This window comes from Rhinoderma darwinii, chromosome 1 (assembly GCF_050947455.1).
Source record: "Rhinoderma darwinii isolate aRhiDar2 chromosome 1, aRhiDar2.hap1, whole genome shotgun sequence".
NCBI lineage: Eukaryota > Metazoa > Chordata > Amphibia > Anura > Rhinodermatidae > Rhinoderma > Rhinoderma darwinii.
The window spans coordinates 260,305,675-260,326,707 of record NC_134687.1 but is presented as its reverse complement, the minus strand read 5'-3'; the positions used below and the strand labels follow the sequence as shown (position 1 = coordinate 260,326,707).

At 44.3% G+C, this 21,033-nt stretch overlaps 1 protein-coding gene across 2 annotated transcripts in view; it reads left to right on the top strand.

The window, feature by feature from the left end:
* The first annotated feature begins 7,230 nt into the window (after positions 1-7,230).
* DOHH (deoxyhypusine hydroxylase) overlaps positions 7,231-21,033 on the top strand; it is a 30,649-nt gene continuing 16,846 nt past the window's right edge. For both annotated transcript variants that reach the window (XM_075850397.1, XM_075850389.1), the window contains exons 1-2: positions 7,231-7,550; positions 13,389-13,465. In XM_075850397.1, coding sequence (XP_075706512.1) covers positions 7,271-7,550; positions 13,389-13,465 — 357 coding nt within the window. In that variant the 5' untranslated portion in view covers positions 7,231-7,270. The remainder of the gene's footprint in view (positions 7,551-13,388; positions 13,466-21,033) is intronic.

The following is a 21,033-nucleotide window of genomic DNA, read 5'->3' as shown; positions in this document are numbered from 1 at the left end:
TGTCTATTCACTGTCTAAACACTTCATTATTGTTAATGTGTTAGTATAAGACAGCACATAAGAATCTAGCAGGATCCCTATGCGCTGAGTAAATGAATGGAGAGGAGTGCATGATGCTGATTGGTCAGCGTCATACACTCCCCTGTACAACGCCCACTTGGTCTAAAGTAAAAATACGCCCACTTGGGCATTAAGCAACTCATTAGCATAAATCTAAAATCGCTAATAAAGTCGTAAAAATAGATAGTTTTTTAAAATAAAAAGCACTGCTGTCACCTACATTATAGCGCCGATCTCCTTATGTAGGAGATAGGACACTTATAATGTGGTGACAGAGCCTCTTTAAAGAGACTCTGTCACCACATTATAAGTGCCCTATCTCCTATATAAGGAGATGGGCGCTGTAATGTAGCTGACAGTAAGGCTTTTTATTAAAAAAAAACGATCTATTTTCACGTTAGGAGCGATTTTGGTTTATGCTAATGAGCTTTCTTAATGCCCAAGTGGGGCGTATTTTTACTTTCGACCAAGTGGGCGTTGTACAGAGGAGTGCATGACGCTGACCAATCGGCATCATGCACTCCTCTCCATTCATTTACACTGCACTAGCGATATAGTTATATCACTATGTGCAGCTACATACACAAGCCCTAACATTACTACAGTGTCCTGATAATGAATACACATGACCATCCAGCCTGGACGTCATGTGTACTCAGAATCCTGACACTTCCGACTCTTTTTTGTGAGATTCCGGCAAGTGAAACGAAATCTCGTTTAGCTCCGTAATCTCGCGAGATTTCGTTTCACTTGCCGGAATCTCACAAAAAAGATTCAGAAGTGTCAGGATTCTGAGGATTTAGTGTGTAGGTGATTAAACATTGTTCTAATTTTTTTTATTTTTTTCACGAGTCAGGAAATATTATAAATTGGATTCAATTTATAATATTTCCCAGCACTGGTCACTAGATGGAGCCATTCCCAAAATTGCAGCATTGCATGTGGTAAAGCAACCACATTGCTTTATGCTGCAAAATTGGGAAAAAATCCCTCGCTCTAGTGAGCTCTCAGAATCCCCCCCCTCCTTTATCCTGGCTAGTGCCGGGAGAAACGAGGGGTTTGAACGGTCTAACCTCCTACACTGTGTGTCGCCATTTTTTGAGCTAACACACAGTGTAGAAGGTTTACATACACTAGTAAACACACACTGAAACACGAACATACATAGAAATCACTTACCTGCTCCAGTCGCCGCCGCTCCCTCCGGTCCGTCCGCTCCGTCTGCTGCCGCTGCTCCATGTGCACAAGTCCGGAAGCCGCGACCGGAAGTAGTAATCTTACTGTCCGGCCGCGACTTCCGGTCCACAGGAAAATGGCGCCGGACGGCGCGCATTTCAAATTGGACTGTGTGGGAGCGGCGCATGCGCCGTTCACACACACACGGAGTACACCTTAGTGGATGGAACGGGCCCCGTTCGCAGTCCCTATGGGACTGGAGCTGCCGTATTCCATGTCTGTATGTGTCGTTAATCGACACATACAGAAATGGAAAAAAAAAATGGCAGCCCCCATAGGGAAGAAAAAGTGTAAAAATAGAAAAAAGTAACACACAAACACACAAATAAATATAAACGTTTTTAATAAAACCCTAACATAAAACTGATATAAAAAAAAATAATTTGGTGACACTGTTCCTTTAAGTAGTTTTCCTTTGATTGGGCACACCTGGCAAACTAATTATCACAGGTGTCTGAGATTGATTACAATGATCCAAAGAGCCCTAAGGGTATGTTCACACGCAATAATTACGGACGTAATTCGGGCGTTTTTCCCCGAATTATGTCCGAAAATAGCGCCTCGATAGCGCTGACAAACATCTGCCCATTGAAAGCAATGGGCAGACGTTTGTCTGTTCACACGAGGCGTATATTTACGCGCCGCTGTCAAATGACGGCGCGTAAATAGACGCCCGCGTCAAAGAAGTGACCTGTCACTTCTTTGGCCGTAATTGGAGCCGTTATTCATTGACTCCAATGAATAGCAGCGCCAATTACGTCCGTATTGGACGCGCCGTTCAAGCGCCTGCACATGCCGTTTCGGCTGAAATTACGGGGATGTTTCCTCCTGAAAACATCCCCGTAATTTCAGCCGTTACGGACGCTGTCATGTGAACATACCCTAAGACACAATACCATCCATGAGTTTAATTGAAAAACTAATAATTAAATGTTTGACACTTAAATCCAATGTGCATAATAATTTGGAACACGGTGTATTACTGGCTAATGTACTAGCAAATAGATATATGCCAATACATTCCCGCAGCAGCCATTTTTCAGATTTTCATTTATGTTTTCTCCTCCCCACCTTCCAAAAGCCATAACTTTATTATTTTTCCATCGATAAAGCTACATGAAGACTTGCTTTTTGCGGGATGAGTTGTAGTTTTTCATGGCACCATTTATTGTACCATATAATGTACAGGGAAACTGGGGAAAAAATATTTGTGGGATGGAATGGGACAAAAAAACAGCAATTCCTCCATTGTTTTTCGGGATTTGTCCCACAGAAAACAGTCTCATACAGCAACATCAAACCAAAATAAAAAGGTCAATATGGCGAAGTTCACACGGGGCGGATATGCACGCAGCGTATCTGCCCCGGGGACCGCAGCGAATTCCGGGCGAAATATTGCACAATTTTGCCCAGAATGATAGCTGCAGAAAACTGCAGGATTTAGCCGGCCTCCTGGAATGACGTTTCATCCCAAGAGACCGTTGCAGTCTGTGATATACCTCAGCGGCGGTCACATGGGATGAAACGTCATCCCGGGAGGCGGCCTGCAGAACTTCAGAGGTGAGTATAAAGTTATTTTTGCTGGGTTTTTGCTTCGATTCCGCTGCAAAAGTTGCAACACTTGACTGTTTGTTTAAGGTTTTAGATCCCCATTGAACTCACTGGGGAAAACCCGCAACAAATTAGCGGCGATTCCGCAACCACAACTGACATGCTGCGGCTTAAAGAGGCTCTGTCACCACATTATAAGTGCCCTATCTCCTATATAATCTGATCGGCGCTGTAATGTAGAGAACAGTGGTTTTTATTTTGAAAAACGAACGTTTTTGAGCAAGTTATAAGCAATTTTAGATTTATGCTAATTAGTTTCTTAATAGACCTTTTGACCAAGTGGGCGTTGTAAAGAGGAGTGTATGACGCTGACCAATCAGCGTCATACACTTCTCTCCTTTCATGTCCATTTGTACTCAGCACAGCGTGATCTTGCGAGATGATGCTGTGCTGTCACATGCACCCACATTAACTTTACCGAAGTGTCTTGAGAGTGAATAGACATTGCCTCCAGCCAGGACGCAATGTCTATTCACAATCCCGACACTTCGGTAACGTTTGTGTGGGACTTAATCGCTGCACAGCATGATCTCGCGAGATCACGCTGTGCTGTGTGAGTAAGTCCCACACAGACGTTACCGAAGTGTCAGGATTGTGAATAGACATTGCGTCCTGGCTGGAGGCAATGTCTATTCACTCTCAAGACACTTCAGTAAAGTAAGGCTGGGTTCACACGACCTATTTTCAGGCGTAAACGAGGCGTATTACGCCTCGATTTACGCCTGAAAATAGGGCTACAATACGTAGCTGTCAAACGACGACGCGTAAATTGACTGCCTCGGCAAAGAAGTGCAGGGCACTTCTTTGCAACGTAATTTGAGCCGTTCTTCATTGAACTCAATGAAGAGCAGCTCAAGATTTACGAGCGTCTCAGACGCCTCGCATAATACGAGGAGGAGCTTTTACGGCTGAAACGAGGCAGCTGTTTTCTCCTGAAAACAGTCTGTCATTTCAGCCATAAAAGCCTCTCACCGTGTGCACATACCCTAAGGCGGGATTCACACGACCGGGTCGTTCCCGAGCCCGAGTGTCGGCCGGTAAAATCGGCCATTTTGCCCGGCCGGTTTGCATAAAGTTATGCATCCGTGCCGGGCCGGGCAGATCCGGACAGTGACATCAGCGGCAGCTCCTGAAGGGGAATCCCCATGTGTTCGGGGATTCCGCTTCAGGAGTTTCCCCTGATGTCACTGCCCAGATATGGACAGAGACATCAAGCGCTCTGTCCAGGAGCGGAATCCCCGAAAACACGGGGATTCCGCTCCTTCAAGGAGCTAAAGTGCGGCTAGCACATAGCAGAGCGGGGAGATACCTCCCTGCTCTGCTATAGTGGCGTCGCTACAGTAGTAGCAGCCGCAGCAGCTGCTGCTACTACTACTACTAGCGGCGCCATCGAAGGTGTCGCCGAGCCAGGGTGCTTTTAACAAGCAGGGGAAGGGAGCCAGCGCAGCGCTCCCTTCCACCTGCTGTACACCCCGGCCCTGCAACACAGTGTACAGCGATGCCATTCGTCAGAATGGCATCAACTCCTCCTCCTCACATGCACTCTGCGCTGTGAGGAGGAGGAGATAGAGCGCAAGCACCGGGAAACCCGGCCATCACTCGGAACACATTCCGGTGATGGCCGTGTAATACCCGGCCCCATAGACTTCTATGGGAGCCGGGCGGCCGGGTGTCCGGGCAAAGATAGAGCATGTCCTATTTTTTGACGGCCGGATTTTCCGGCCGTCAAAAAATCGGTCGTGTGAATAGCCCCATTAGGGGTCTATCATTCCTAATGCAGCCGGGTGCCGGCCGATTTATGAACGGCCGGCACCCGGCCGGGAAACCCTGCCGTGTGAATGAGGCCTAAGGGGATGTTCACACGCTTAGCAAAAAACGTCTGAAAATACGGAGCTGTTTTCAAGCGAAAACAGCTCCTGATTTTCAGACGTTTTTGTAACGACTCGCGTTTTTCGCTGCGTATTTTACGGCCGTTATTGTAGCTGTTTTTCAATGGAGTCAATGAAAAACAGCTCCAATAACGTCCCAAGAAGTGTCCTGTACTTCTTTTTCGCGGGCGTCTATTTTATGCGCCGTATTTTGACAGCGACGCGTAAAATTAAGTCTCGTGGGAACAGAACACCGTAAAACCCATTGCAAGCAATGGGCAGATGTTTGGAAGGGGAATGGTACCGTTTTTTCAGGCGTAATTCGAGGCGTAAACGGCCCGAATTACGTCTGAAACCACTGCGTGTGAACATACCCTTAATGTGTGAGTAAGTGACAGCACATCGTGATCTCGCAAGATCACTACGTGCTGAGTAAACGAATGGAGAGAAGTGTATGACGCTGATTGGTCAGCGTCATACACTTCTCTCCACAACGCCCACTTGGTCAAAAATTAAAAAACGCCCAGTTGGGCATTAAGAAAGTCGTTAGCATAAAGCTAAAATAGGTCATAACTTCCTCAAAAATGATCATTTTTCAAAATAAAATAGTGTTATCTACATTACAGCGCCGATCACATTATGTAGGAGATAGGGCACTTATAACCTGGTGACAGAGCCTCTTTATAAAAAAAAAACGCACCACAGGTCAATTTGTGTGCGGAATCTCCGCATATCACCTACGCAGCGTGTAGATGAGATTTATTGAAATCTCATCCACTCCTCTGCTACTGTATTAGGCCTGATTGACACGAGCGTGTGCGTCCGTGTGTCATCATCATATGGTGCGCGGCTGCGTGATTTTCGCGCAGCCGGCATTATTATGACACTGTTTTTATGTTAAGGCTGGGTTCACACGACCTATTTTCAGGCGTAAACGAGGCGTATAATGCCTCGTTTTACGCCTGAAAATAGGGCTACAATACGTCGGCAAACATCTGCCCATTCATTTGACTGGGTTTGCCGACGTATTGTGCAGACGACCTGTAATTTACGCGTCGTCGTTTGACAGCTGTCAAACGACGACGCGTAAATGGACTGCCTCGGCAAAGAAGTGCAGGACACTTCTTTGCCACGTAATTTGAGCTGTTCTTCATTGAACTCAATGAAGCACAGCTCAAGATTTACGTGCGTCTCAGACGGCTCGCAAAATGCGAGGAGCATTTACGTGTGAAACGAGACAGCTGTTAACAGTCTGTCTTTTCACACGTAAATGCCTCTCATCGTGTGAACATACCCTAACAAACAGAAAAGCACGTGGTGCTTTTCTGTTTTCATTCATAGTTTTTACTACTGTAGCGCGCATCACCCAGAAGTGCTTTCGTGTGCCGAGCGTGATTTGCACGCACCCATTGACTTCAATGGGTGCGTGCAGCGCGAAACACGGGCAAATATAGGACATGTCATAAGTTTCACGCAGCGCACATACGCTGCGTGAAATTCACTGACAGTCTGAACGGCCCCATTCATTAACATAGGTCCGTGCGACGCGCGTGAAAATCACGGGCGTAGCACGGACGTATTATACATTCGTGCAAATAAGGCCTTATGCTGCGGATTTTCCACAACAAAATATGTTGTGGAAAACCCGCAGTATTTACACCACATGTGGACTAGGTTCACACATTTTTTGACGCAGAGACCGCGCTGCAAAACTCGTCAAAAACGGCCTGAAAATGCCTCCCATTGATTTCAAAACCGTCTCGCAGGAGAAAGAAGGGACATGCCCTATCTTCGGGCATTTACGCCTCTGACCTCCCATTGACATCAATGGGAGGCAGAGAAAGCATGTTTCAGGGAGTTTTATTTTATGCCCGCGGCGTTTAATGGCTGCGGGCAAAAAACGCTGCGAAGGCAAAGGAAAATCTGCCTCAAACTTACAAACTGAATTTTAAGGCTATGTTCCCACAGAGTTTTTTGCAGGAGGAATATCTGCCTCAAAATTCCGTTTGGAATTTTGAGGCAGATTTTCCTCTCCCTGCACGCCGATTTTCGCTGCGTTTTTCACCCGCGGCCATTGACCGCCGCGGGCATAAAACACCGAGAAATACGCTTTCTCTGCCTCCCATTGAAGTCAATGGGAGGTCAGAGGCGTAAACGCCCGAAGATAGGGCATGTCGCTTCTTTTTCCCGCGAGGCAGTTTCTCGCGGGAAAAAGATGCCGACGCCTCCCATTGAAATCAATGGGAGGCATTTTCAGGCCGTTTTTGACGAGTTTTGCGATGCGGTTTCGGGGGGGGAGACAAGAAATTGTTCCGTCCACAAGGCCATGGTCCTTGTGAAAATACAGAACCAGCAAAATTATTGCGAGAAAGCGAAATAACTATTAAGGACCGGGGGCGAAACTGGTCTCCTGCAAGTGATTGGAAGTTCTGAGGCGGCATAGTTCAATGACGTCACGTCACTTCCGCCACGCTTTAGTATTCTCTCAATGTAAAATGGCAGCGCCCGGCAGCAACCTGGTGGCGAGCGTTGGTCGGATGTTGCTGGACACGAGTCTCCCTTTACCCGCCCGATTCCGTGCACTGTTCACGCTTCGCAACCTTGGCGGACCCGAGGCTGTGGGCTGGATCGGGCGCGGATTTGTCGATGAGTCGGCGCTTCTAAAGCATGAACTGGCCTACTGCTTAGGGCAAATGAGAGATCGTTGTGCGCTGCCCGTTCTGAGCGCTGTGTTGAGGGACCGGAGTCAGGAGCCCATGGTGCGCCATGAAGCAGGTAGTCAGCGACACCTCGCATACAGAGTGGCAACTCACGTAATTAACGATGGGACGTTTGATAGACCTGTGATAATCAGTCTGGATGAGAAAACATGAATGACGTCAGTAATTCCCCCTCATGTTTCGTAATAGTATTTTTAACCACCAGAGGGCGACAAGATCATATTTTGTATTGTATAACATACTCCATAAATCATTGCATCCCCCCACAATCCAATTTCCCTATCACACAAACTGGTTATTTTCATAGGACAATTTAAAGTTTTTTATTTAAAGGGGAACTGAACTTTTAAAAAACTTGACATATCAGAAGTTTTGATAGGTGGGGGGCTGAGCACTTAGATCCCCACTGATCGCTAAAACTAAGCTGCAGAAGCGCTTGTTGAGCACTGCTTCTGAGGGTATGTTCACACACACTATTTTCGGATGTAATTCGGGCGTTTTTGCCCTGAATTACGTCCGAAATAGCGGCTCAATAGCGTCGATAAAACATCTACCCATTCATTAGAATGGGTCTTACGATGTTCTGTGCAGACGGTAATTTTTTTTACGCCCTGCTGTCAAAAGGCGGGGTGTAAAAAAGACGCCCGCGTCAAAGTGCCTGTCACTTCTTCAGACGTAAATGGAGCCGTTTTCCATGGACTTCATGGAAAAACAGCTCCATTTAACGTCCGTAATGTACGCAGCAAAAAGCGCCTCAACATGCCATTACGGCTGAAATTACGGGGATGATTTCTCCTGAAAACAGCCCCGTAATTTCAGCCGTTACGGACGCTGCCGTGTGAACATACCCTAACTGATCGTCTTTCCTCTGAGGCTTTCTATTGAGCTTGTACGCCGCCCTGAGGAAAGCCAATCAGAAACGAAGTGGCACACTTATCACCCGAGCGCTTCTGCCACTTTGTTTTAGCGATCGGTGGGTGTCTTATTGCTCAGACCCCCACTGATCAAAATTTCTGATGTCACTCAAACGTGTCAAAAGCTTTATAAAAGTTTAGTTACACTTTAACATAAGTTGTTTCCGTTCACATTAGTGTAGCTATAGTTGTGTGTAATGGTGTCTCCAAAGACCCTGTTCACACTGAGTTTTTGTCCTTATTCGCCAGGAAAATCTCCCGATGCATGCTTTAGGCCTAATTTACGTTTAGCGTATACGTCATGAAAGCTCCCGGCGTACACGTTAAATGTGTGCAGGGCTCTCTCACCCAGACAGAGGCCAAAAGAGTGTCTTTCTGATAAAGGCTTAAGACCGGGCTACTGGTGAGAAATAGAGATGATACCGGGGCGGGGCGGGTCTACTGGTCTCCCCTCATCCTTCCGCTTGTTCCTGAAGCCGTCTGCTTCTGAAAGTTTTCCTGGTCATGAGTCTGAGTCTATTTCGGCTTGAACTTCATAATAGAAGCACCTATTTCCCTGGGAGGGTATTGGTAGTCTGTCACCCCCTTCAAGATCTTCAAAACAGACAGATTCCCCAGCTGCTTATTTCAGCCTGGAAAAGCTACACCATGGAAGCTTCCCGGGGGTAGCCCCAGATAACTCCAATCTAAGCCATTTAACCACCTAGATGCCCACTTCTGCCAGAAGAGGTCAAGAACAGGGAGAAAATCCAGATCGGCGGTAGGGAAGATGATTCTAGTTGCCTTGGTGACAGGCTGTTTGGACATAGGGATGTAAATAAGTACAACATGTTTTCTCCATGGTCCCCAAAATTCCAGAATAGATGTTCCGGACAACAGGGTTTGCATTAGCCAACTAGAATCAACTGAAATCCAATTTTTTTTCTAATCTGTTATTCTGTCTTATTTTATGTTACAAAGTGTCATGCTTATTATATCTCTTAAGGCGATAAGTGGGTTTTCTCACAAGGTGCAGTGCTTTCCAGCTGAAACTATACCAAGGAAAGGACATCATTATTATAGTCAGAGAAAAGCCCTTTAAAGAGGCTCTGTCACCACATTATAAGTGCCCTATCTTGTACATAATGGGATCGGCGCTGTAATGTAGATTACAGCAGTGTTTTTTATTTAGAAAAACGATCATTTTTGACAGAGTTACGACCTATTTTAGCTTTATGCTAATGAGTTTCTCAATGGACAACTGGGCGTGTTTTACTATATGGCCAAGTGGGCGTTGTACAGAGGAGTGTATGACGCTGACCAATCAGTGATCAATGAGCGTCATACACTTCTCCCCATTCATTTACACTGCACATAGCGATATAGCTATATCGCTATGTGCAGCCTAGGGATGTCACGATAACAGAATTTGGACTTCGATACCGATACTTAGTTTAGTATTGTGATTTCAATACCAATTCGATACTTTGCCAACAGTAATAAAAAAAATAAAAAGTTCTTCCATTTTCTGATGTGAGGCGCGAGGTGTGATGATGAATTTAACCTCCATGTGCCTCACATTAATAGTAATTAACCCCATCATGTTTCTCAGTCATAATGGGTTAATGTGTAAGGTACATGATGGGGTTAATTACTATTAATGTGAGGCACATGGAGGTTAAATTCATCATCACACCTCGTGCCTCACAATAAGTGAAAGAAAGCAGTTTTTATTTTATTTTTTAAAATGTACACATCATAAATGATGCAAAAAAAATTGTTATTACGGCCGCGCCAATACCGAATATGGTGTATATTTTATGTATTGAGACTTATTTTAATGTTTATTGTAAAAAAAAAAGGTGTATGTGTGTTTTTTTTTTTTTGTTTTTTTTTTTACATTTAACATTACTTTATGTTTTTACTTTATTTTTAAACTTAAATGTTCTGGCATTTATCTATATTACAGTACATTATCCTGTGTACTGATAGTACACAGGCAGTTGTTAGGACATACCTAAGTATGGCCTAACAACAGGAAATATGGTAGGACAGCCCCGGGGTCCTTCAATAGACCATGTGCTGTCTGCCCATATATGGTATGTCCCTCAATGGCATCACAGGAATTCCCTGTGAGGCGATCCAAGGGGCATCCCCCCCTTCTCATTTTCCCCTGAATGCTGTAGTCAGCTGTGATCGCAGCATTCACGGGAATAACGGCGGAGATGAGAGGTTTCTCTGATCTCCGCCAGCGGGGCTGCGGCTGTCATTGCCCCGCTCCTGACAGGAGGTGCGTGCGCGGTGAGCACGAGGAGATGCGGCTGGCGCTGCACTAATGAGCGGCGGCGCAGGCACTGAAGACAGAACATGGGGGTGTTTTGCAGTGCGCCCGCCATCTTCTGTTCTGAGTGCGGCCGCTCATTAGTGCAGTGCTGGCCGCAGCGCATCATGCTGACTGCTCACACTTGTCAGGACTCAGGAGCGGGGCAATGACTGTATTACACAGCCGCAGCCCCGCTCCCATACATTCATGTGTTACGATAGTGAGCTGTGCGGCCGCACAGCCAAGTATCAAAATACATGAAATAACGGTATCGAACCGTTTGGGGATGCAGAGTATCGAAATAGTATCGAAGTTTCGATGCATCGTGCATCCCTAGTGCAGTCACATAAACACACTATAACGCTACTCGTGTCATGACAATGAATATACATTACCTCCAGCCAGGATGTCATGTGTATTCATTCTCCTGACCACTTCTGTAGCGTCTCTGTGATTTACAGCACAGCGAGATCTCGCTGTAAATGACAGTTTACAGCGTAATCTCGCGAGACTACGCCTGCTATGCTTTAAATCACAGAGACGCTACAGAAGTGGTCAGGATTCTGAATACACATCACGTCCTGGCTGGAGGTAATGTATATTCATTGTCAGGACACTGCAGTAACGTTAGGCTATGTTCACACGGGGTATTTTGCCGAGTTTTTTGACGCGGAAACCGCGTCGCAAAACTCGGCAAAAACGGCCCGAGAACGCCTCCCATTGATTTCAATGGGAGGCGTCGGCGTCTTTTTCCCGCGAGCAGTAAAACTTCCTCGCGGGAAAAAGAAGCAACATGCCCTATCTTCGGGCGCTTCCGCCTCTGACCTCCCATTGACTTCAATGGGAGGCAGAGAAAGCGTATTTCGCGCTGTTTTATGCCCGCGGCGCTCAATGGCCGCGGGCGAAAAACGGCGCGATAATCGCTGCGAAAAACGGCGTGCAGGGAGAGGAATATCTGCCTCAAAGTTCCAAACGGAATTTTGAGGCAGATATTCCTCCCCCAAAATACTCCGTGTGAACATAGCCTTATAGTGTGTGTATAAGGCTGCACATAGCGATATCGCTATCTGCAGTGTAAATGAATGGAGAGAAGTATATGATGCTGATTGGTCACCATCATACACTCCTCTGTACAACGCCCACTTAGTCATATAGTAAAACACGCCCAGTTGTCCATTGAGAAACTCATTAGCATAAAGCTAATATAGGTCATAACTCCATCAAAAATGATCGTTTTTATAAATAAAAAACACTGCTGTAATCTACATTACAGTTCCGATCATATTATGTACAATTTAGGGCACTTATAATGTGGTGACAGAGCCTCTTTAAAGGGCTTTTCTCTGACTATAATAATGATGTCCTTTCCTTGGTATAGGCCATCCACATCAGATCGTGGGGACCGACTCCCAAGACCCCTGCAAATCGGCTGACTGTAAGGGCATCTGGCACAACTGCATATATTTGGTAGTGGCTGCGCCTGGTATTGCAGCTCAGTCCTGTTCACATGAATGCAACTGAGCTGCAGTGCTAGGCACACCCACTACTTAAAGGGGTTTTCCCATCTTGGATATTTATGGCATATCCACATGATTTGTCATAAATGTCAGATAGATGCAGGTCCCACTTCTGGGACCCGCACCTATCTCCAGAACAGGGCCCCCTGTTGTACCTTATCTGGCTCCCATCGCTCCCTGGCCACTGTCTGACGAAGTCGTCGGGAGTACGGAAACAGCGTAGCACGGCGAGCTACGCTGTTTCTAGAAATGGGGAGCTACGGAAACAGCGTAGCTCGCAGTACTATGCTGTTTCTAGAACTCCCATTTACTTCTAAGGAAGTGACGGAAACAGCGTAGCTCAGTGAGCTCGACTGGTTCCGTAACTTACGGCCACTTTGTCAGACAGTAGTCGGGGGAGTTGGAGAAGATAGGACTGGACTTTTTTGGGACCCTGTTCTAGAGATAGGTGCGGGTCCCAGAGGTGGGAACTGCATCTATCGGACATTTATGGCATATCCTGTGAGTATGCCATATATGTCCAAGATGGGAAAACGCCTTTTAATGCACAGCCGCTCTGCCTGGTAAACAATAAAGGGAATACAGTGCCCTAGCTACACCCCTGCCTATGGGAAGGAAGGCTTTATAATTCTCTCTTTTTAATGCAATTTAAATAAAAGACTGCACTGTATGAACCAGCCATTCAAGTGATGGGAAAATGTAAATTTATCTTAAAGGGGTTTTCCACTTTCTGACAACTGATGACCTATCCACTGGATAGGTCATCAGTATATGATCGGTGCGTACCCGGACCCTGCACCGATCCGCCACTCCGGCTGCCTCCGGGCGCTGGACAATGTTGCCGGAAGCAGATAGTTTAATTCAAAGAATAGCGGATGAGCTGCATTATTGCAGCTCTGCTCCTAATCAAGTGAATAGGAGCAGAGTTGCAGTTCTGCCGAATGCCCGCTATGCAATGGTCGGAGCTATCTGCTTCCGGCTCCAACTACTGCATCCCGTTCCAAACATCCAGTGCACTGAGGTAGCCGGAGGTGCGGATCGGTGCGGGGTCCGGATGTCGGGCACGCACCAATCATGTACTGATGACCTATCTGGTGGATAGGTCAACCCCCCCTCAAAACAAGTGTGAGCAAATTTGGTTTCAATTTTTATCTCACCAGGTGAAGCTTTAGGTGCTATTGGAGATCCAGAAGTTCTGGAGCTGCTGAAAGAATATAGCCAGGATTCTGTTATAGAGGTGACAGAGTATTCTTCTTACAATTATGTATGTTCAATAGTTATTGGAATTTGTTTTCAAATTCGTTTACTGGGGGTTCTTAACCCCTTAGTGACCAGCCCATTTTAGGCCCTAATGACCAAGCTATTTTATTCGTTTTTCTATAGTCGCATACAAAGAGCTATAACTTTTTTATTTTTTTGTCTACATAGCTGTATGAGGACTTGTTTTTTGCGGGATTAGTTGTACTTTTTAATAGCACCATTTTTGGGTACATATAATTTTTTTATTAACTTTTATTAACTTTTTTTGGGTTGATTATAAAAAAAAACTGAAATTCCGCCATTGTTCTATGCGTTTTTAAATTGACGCTGTTCACTATGCGACGTAAATAACATGTTACCTTTATTCTATGGGTCGGTACGATTACGGCGATACCACATATGTAGAGGTTTTTTATGTTATACGACTTTTGCACAATAAAAACACTTTTGAACTAAAATTATTTGTTTTTGCATCGTCGCTTTCCAAGAGCCGTAACTTTTTTATTTTTCTATCAATGTAGTGATTTTTTGGGCTTGTTTTCTGCGGGACGAGACGTAGTTTTGATTGGTACTGTTTTGGGGTACATGGGACTTATTGATTCATTTTTATTATGACTTTTTTGGGGGGCAATGGAAAAAAATTGCAATTTCGCCATTGTTTTTTGCGTTTTTTTTTTACGGTGTTCACCTTGCGGTTTAAATTACATATTAACTTTATTAATGGAGTCATTACGGTCGCGGTGATACCACATATGTGTACTTTTATTTCTTTTTTACACTTTTACTAAAATAAAACCACTTTTTATGGAAAAAAATGGTTTTATTTATTTTTTTACTGTAACTTTTATTATTAATCTTTATTTCACATTTATTATTTATTTCACTAGTCCCACTAGGGGACTTTACTGTGCGATATTCGGATCGCTGATATAATGCTCTGGTATACTTCGTATACCAGAGCATTATTGCCTGTCAGTGTAAATCTGACAGGCAATCTGTTAGGACGTGCATCTGGCGCGTCCTAACAGGCATATGTCCAGGGCAGACCTGGGGGCTTTTATCAAGCCCCCGGCTGCCATGACACCCCATCGGAGACCCGCGATTGCATTTTCGGGCCGCCGATGGGTGACAGAGGGAGCGCACTCCCTCTGTAAACAAAGTTAACTGCCGCGGTCGATATTGACGGCGGCATTTAACGGGTTAAACGGCCGCGATCGAAGTAAACTTCTATCGTGGGCGTTGGAGCAGGAGCTCAGCTGTCATCAGACAGCTGAGCCCCGGCTCCAGCCTGCACGGGAGATCCGTACAGGACTTAGACTAGGCGAACGTGAAAAGGCGTCAGCCTAGCCTAAGGCCCCTTAGTGACCAACGTAAAAAGGCGTATTGGTGGTCACTAAGGGGTTAACCCCTTCCCGCTGTGGCCACTTTTAACCTTCCTGACAGAGCCTTATTTTTCAGATCTGACACATCTCACTTTATGTGGTAATAACTTTGGAATGCTTTTACCTATCTAAGAGATTCTGAGATTGTTTTGTCGTGACACATTGTGCTTTATGTTATTGGTAAAATTTAGTCGATACATTCAGTATTTAGTTGTGAAAAACACCAAAATTTTGCAAAGAATTGCAAAAATGTGCATTTTTATCAATTTGAACGTATCTGCTTGTAAGACAAATGGTTATACCACATAAAACAGTTGCTAATTAACATTTCCCATATGTCTACTTTAGATTGGCATAGTTTTTTTGAACATCCTTTTATTTTTCTAGGACGTTACAAGGCTTCGAACTTTAGCAGAAATTTCTCATGTTTTCAAGAAAATTTCAAAAGGTTATTTTTTCAGGGACCAGTTTAGATACGAAGTGGCTTTGAGAGGCCCATACAATACAAACCCCCGTAAAACACCCCATTTTAAAAACGACATCCCTCAAAGCATTCAAAACAGCATTTAGAAAGTTTCTTAACCCTTTAAGCGTTTCACAAGTATTAATGCAATGTAGTGGTGAAATTTTACAAATTAATATATATTTTTTTTTAACAAATTCATTAATTTTATTCATTTTTTTCTGTAACGCAGAAGGTCTTACCAGAGAAACTCAACTCCATATTTATTGCCTAGAAATATCCCACATGTGGCCCTAGTGTGCTAATGGACTGAAGCACCGGCCTCAGAAGCAAAGGAGCACCTAGTAGATTTTGGGGCCTACTTTTTATTAGATTATATTTGAAGAGGTCTTGTGATGCCAAAACAAACACTTCAAAAATACCCCATTTTGGAAACTACACCCCGCAGGGAATTCATCTGGGCGTGTATTGAGCATTTTGCCCCGCAGGTGTTTTATAGATTTTATTAGAATGTGGACGTGAAAAAAAAAAATCAATCTCCACAAGGAATAAAGAAGAAAAAGCCCCCCAACATTTGTAAAGCAACTTCTCCAGAGTACGGATATACCTCATATGTTATCATAAACTGCTGTTTGGGCACACGGCAGAGCTCAGAAGGGGAGCGCCATTTGGCTATTGGAGCACGGATTTTGCTGGATTGGTTCCTTGGCACCATTTCGCTTTTGCAAAGCCCCTGTGGGACCAACAGTGAAAACTCTCCAAAGTGACTCCATTTGGGAAACTACACTCTGTGAGGAATTAATCTAGGGGAGTAGTGAGCATTTTGACTCCACAGGTGTTTCATAGATTTAGAATTAGGCAGTGAAAATAAAAATTAACTTTTTTTTCCGATAAGGGTATGTTCACACGGCAACGCCAATTACGTCTGAAATTACGGAGCTGTTTTCAGGCAAAAACAGCGCCTGAATTTCAGACGTTTTGACAAGTGCATGCCTTTTTCGCGGCGTCTCTTACAGACGTAATTGGAGCTGATTTTCATTGCAGTCAATGAAAAACTGGTCCAATTACGTCCCAAGAAGTGACATGCACTTCTTTGAGGCGGGCGCGTACAAAAAAAGCCAGTCTGCACAGAACACCGTAAGACCCATTGAATTCAATGGGCAGATGTTTAAAGCCGTTTTTTCGGGCATAATTCGAGGCGTAAAATGCCTGAATTACGTCCGTAAATATGGCGTGTGAACATACCCTTAGACGTAGCTTTAGCTAGATTTTTATTTTCTCAACAAGTAAAAGGAGAAAAAGTCCCCTAACAGTTGTAAAGCAATTTCTCCCAAGTACGGCAATATCCCATATGTGGTCATAAACTGCTGTTTGGGCACACAGTAGGGCGCTGAAGGGAAAGCGCGCCATTTGGCCTTCGTAGTTTAGATTTTGCTGGATTGGTTTCTGGATGCTATGTCGCATTTGCAAAGCCCCTGTGGGACCAAAACAGTGGAAACCCCCCTGAAGTGACCCCATTTTGGAAACCTCACCCCTCAAGGTATTCACCTAGGGGTATAGTGAGCATGTTAACCCTGCATGTGGTTTCCAGAAATGTGTACGCTTGATGTTGCAGAGTGAAAATGGCCATTTTTCTTTAGATATGCCATTATGTGGTGCTCAGCTTGTGCCACCATGAAAAGAGGTCTCTAAGTACTAGGCTGGATTCACACGAGCGTGTGCTTTTTGCGCACGCAAAAAACGTGGCGTTTTGCCTGCGCAAAAGGCACTTAACAGCTCCGTGTGGCAGCAGCATATGATGCGCGGCTGCGTGCTTTTCGCGCAGCCGCCATCATTATGACACTCCGTTTGGATGTTTGTAAACAGAAAAGCACGTGGTGCTTTTCTGTTTTCATTCATCCTTTTCACAGCTTTTCACAGCTGTTGCGCGAGAAACGCTCAAAGAACGGACATGTCGTGACTTTTACACAGCGGACCAACGCTGCGTAAAAATCACGCACAAGTCTGCACGGCCCCATAGACTAATATAGGTCCGTGCGACGCGCGTGAAAATCACGCGCGTTGCACAGACGTATATCCCATTCGTCTGAATAAGCCCTAAGGCTGTATTTCCCGGTTTTAGAAACACCCTACGTGTGGCCCTAATCTTTTGCCTGGACGATCGACAGTGAAAGAGTACCATGAGAAATAGAGGCCTAATTTGGCGACTTTGGTTCACAATTGCAGAGGCTCTGATGTAAAATAATAAAATAAATCCCTGAGAAGTGGCCCCGTTTTGGAATATTCACCCCTCCAGGCATTTATTAACCCCTTCCCTCTTTAGCCACTTTTGACCTTCCTGACAGAGCCTCATTTTTCAAATCTGACATGTTTCACTTTATGTGGTAATAACTCTGGAATGCTTTTACCTATCCAAGCGATTCTGAGATTGTTTTCTCGTGACACATTGGACTTTATGTTACTGGCAAAATTTGCTCGATATGTTCAGTATTTAATTGTGAATAATTGCAAAAATTTGCATTTTTCTCAACTTCAATGTATCTGCTTGTAAGACAGGCAGATATAACATAAAATTGTTGCTAATTAACATCCTCCATATGTCTACTTTAGATTGGCATCGTTTTTTGAACATCCTTTTATTTTTCTAGGACGTTACAAGGCTTTGAACTTTAGTAGCAATTTTCAAGAAAATTTCAAAAGGCTATTTTTACAGGGGATATATTTAGATAGGTATTACCCTCTTACAATTTTATATATAATATGTTGGAGTAATTCACACTAGGTGTACACCACCAATTATCGATATATGAACAAAGGAACGGGGAGTGGGAAAAGTAGTGTGTTACATCAATGTTAAAAATAAAAAATACTTTATTGAATAATTATTAAAAACAATGTTAGATGAAAAAATTTTTTGACGTTGTGCCAAAGTCCCCTAGATTGGCACACTGAGACAATATTATGTCTAAATTAATTGCTTCGTTTTATTAAAGATATATGTGTCTAGCCTCCCCCTGTGTATGTGCGAGGAGGCTCTGCAATAGTCCCTGATCCAGAGATTAAAGTGTTAATTATTAGCAAATGGCTGTCCCCCTCAGTATCAATGACGAGACAGTCAACCTGCATATGACACTAAAGGTTCCTCCAACGGGCTGTAATTAAAGCCCTGCGGTGGAGAAATCCCTGCATCAATACAACCATATGGGTTGTATGTGCATGTGTCCCATGCAAGTAGACACGGCACAGCAGAGTTGAGACTGTTGCGTGCTAGCTAGTCCTCTATGTATAAGCTTGACATAGCAGAGCTGTAACTGCTCCGTGAGGACAACTCTGCAGGAGGAGTAACTGATCAGATAGTGTGCTCACACAGTGATCTCCAGTCCCACGTAACCATTAGTATTCTGCCTGTCAGGCAGTTGTATCACTAAATCGAGGTGTGTTTACTTTGTGCAGATAAGGCTGCCGAAGTCAGTCACATACACATGGGAAGGGTTGAGAGAAGGTGAGCCGCGATCAGCTGTTTGAGTGTATTCACAGCTCAAACATAGCTCGGCATAGCAGAGTTGTAACTGCTACGTGAGGGCAATTCTACAGGAAAGAGTGTGTTCTCTTTGTGCAGACTATGCTGCCAGAGTCAGTCACATACACATGAGAAGGGTAGAGAGTAAGTGAGCCGCGATCAACTGTTTGAGTGTATTCACAGCTCAAACATAGCTCGGCATAGCAGAGCTGTAACTTGCTATATGAGAACAACTACAGGGAGGAATAACTGATCAGCCACATTGACGGGCAGGCGGCCACACAGGTAGTGTGCCTCAGCAGTGATCTCCAATCCCACGTAACTGTAAGTGTTCTGCCTGTCAGGCAGTTATATTACTAGATCGAAGTTTGCTTTCTTTGTGCAGATCAGTTATTCCTCCCTGTAGTTGTTCTCATATAGCAAGTTACAGCTCTGCTATGCCGAGCTATGTTTGAGCTGTGAATACACTCAAACAGTTGATCGCGGCTCACTTACTCTTTACCCTTCTCATGTGTATGTGACTGACTCTGGCAGCATAGTCTGCACAAAGAGAACACACTCTTTCCTGTAGAATTGCCCTCACGTAGCAGTTACAACTCTGCTATGCCGAGCTATGTTTGAGCTGTGAATACACTCAAACAGCTGATCGCGGCTCACCTTCTCTCAACCCTTCCCATGTGTATGTGACTGACTTCGGCAGCCTTATCTGCACAAAGTAAACACACCTCGATTTAGTGATACAACTGCCTGACAGGCAGAATACTAATGGTTACGTGGGACTGGAGATCACTGTGTGAGCACACTATCTGATCAGTTACTCCTCCTGCAGAGTTGTCCTCACGGAGCAGTTACAGCTCTGCTATGTCAAGCTTATACATAGAGGACTAGCTAGCACGCAACAGTCTCAACTCTGCTGTGCCGTGTCTACTTGCATGGGACACATGCACATACAACCCATATGGTTGTATTGATGCAGGGATTTCTCCACCGCAGGGCTTTAATTACAGCCCGTTGGAGGAACCTTTAGTGTCATATGCAGGTTGACTGTCTCGTCATTGATACTGAGGGGGACAGCCATTTGCTAATAATTAACACTTTAATCTCTGGATCAGGGACTATTGCAGAGCCTCCTCGCACATACACAGGGGGAGGCTAGACACATATATCTTTAATAAAACGAAGCAATTAATTTAGACATAATATTGTCTCAGTGTGCCAATCTAGGGGACTTTGGCACAACGTCAAAAAATTTTTTCATCTAACATTGTTTTTAATAATTATTCAATAAAGTATTTTTTATTTTTAACATTGATGTAACACACTACTTTTCCCACTCCCCGTTCCTTTGTTCATATATTTTTACAGGGGCCAGTTCAGTTGTGAAGTGGCTTTGAGGTCCTTATATATTAGAAACCCCCAAAAAGTCACCCCATTTTAAAAACGTCACCCCCAACGTATTCAAAACAGCATTTAGTTGTTTTTTTTTAACCCTTTAGGCTTTTCACAGGAATTAAAGCAAAGTAGAGGTGAAATTTACAAATTTCATATTTTTTTGCAGAAATTAATTTTTTATCCAATTTTCTTTATAACACAGAAAGTTTTACCAGAGAAATGCAACTCAATATTTATTGCCCAGGTTCTGCAGTTTTAGGAAATATCCCACATGTGGCCCTAGCGTGCTACTGGACTGAAGCACCGGCCTCAGAAGCAAAGGAGCACCTAGTGGATTTTGGGGCCTTATTTTTATTAGAATATATTTTAGGCACCATGTCAGGTTTGAAGGGCTCTTGCGGTGCCAAAACAGTGGAAATCCCCCAAAAGTGACCCCATTTGGGAAACTACACACCTCAAGGAAATTATCTAGAGGTGTAGTGAGCATTTTGACCGCACAGGTTTTTTACAGAAATTATTGTAATTAGGCTGTGAAAATTAATATCTAAATTTTTTCAAAGAAAATGTAGGTTTAGCATTTTTTTTCTCATTTCCACAAGGACTAAAGGAGAAAAAGCACCACCAAATTTGTAAAGCAATTTCTCCCGAGTAAAACAATACCCCACATGTGGTAATAAACGGCTGTTTGGACACACGGCAGGGCTTAGAAGGCATGGAGCACCATTTGGTTTTTGGAGTTCACATTTAGCAGGAATGGTTTGCGGAGGCCATGTCACATTTACAAAGCC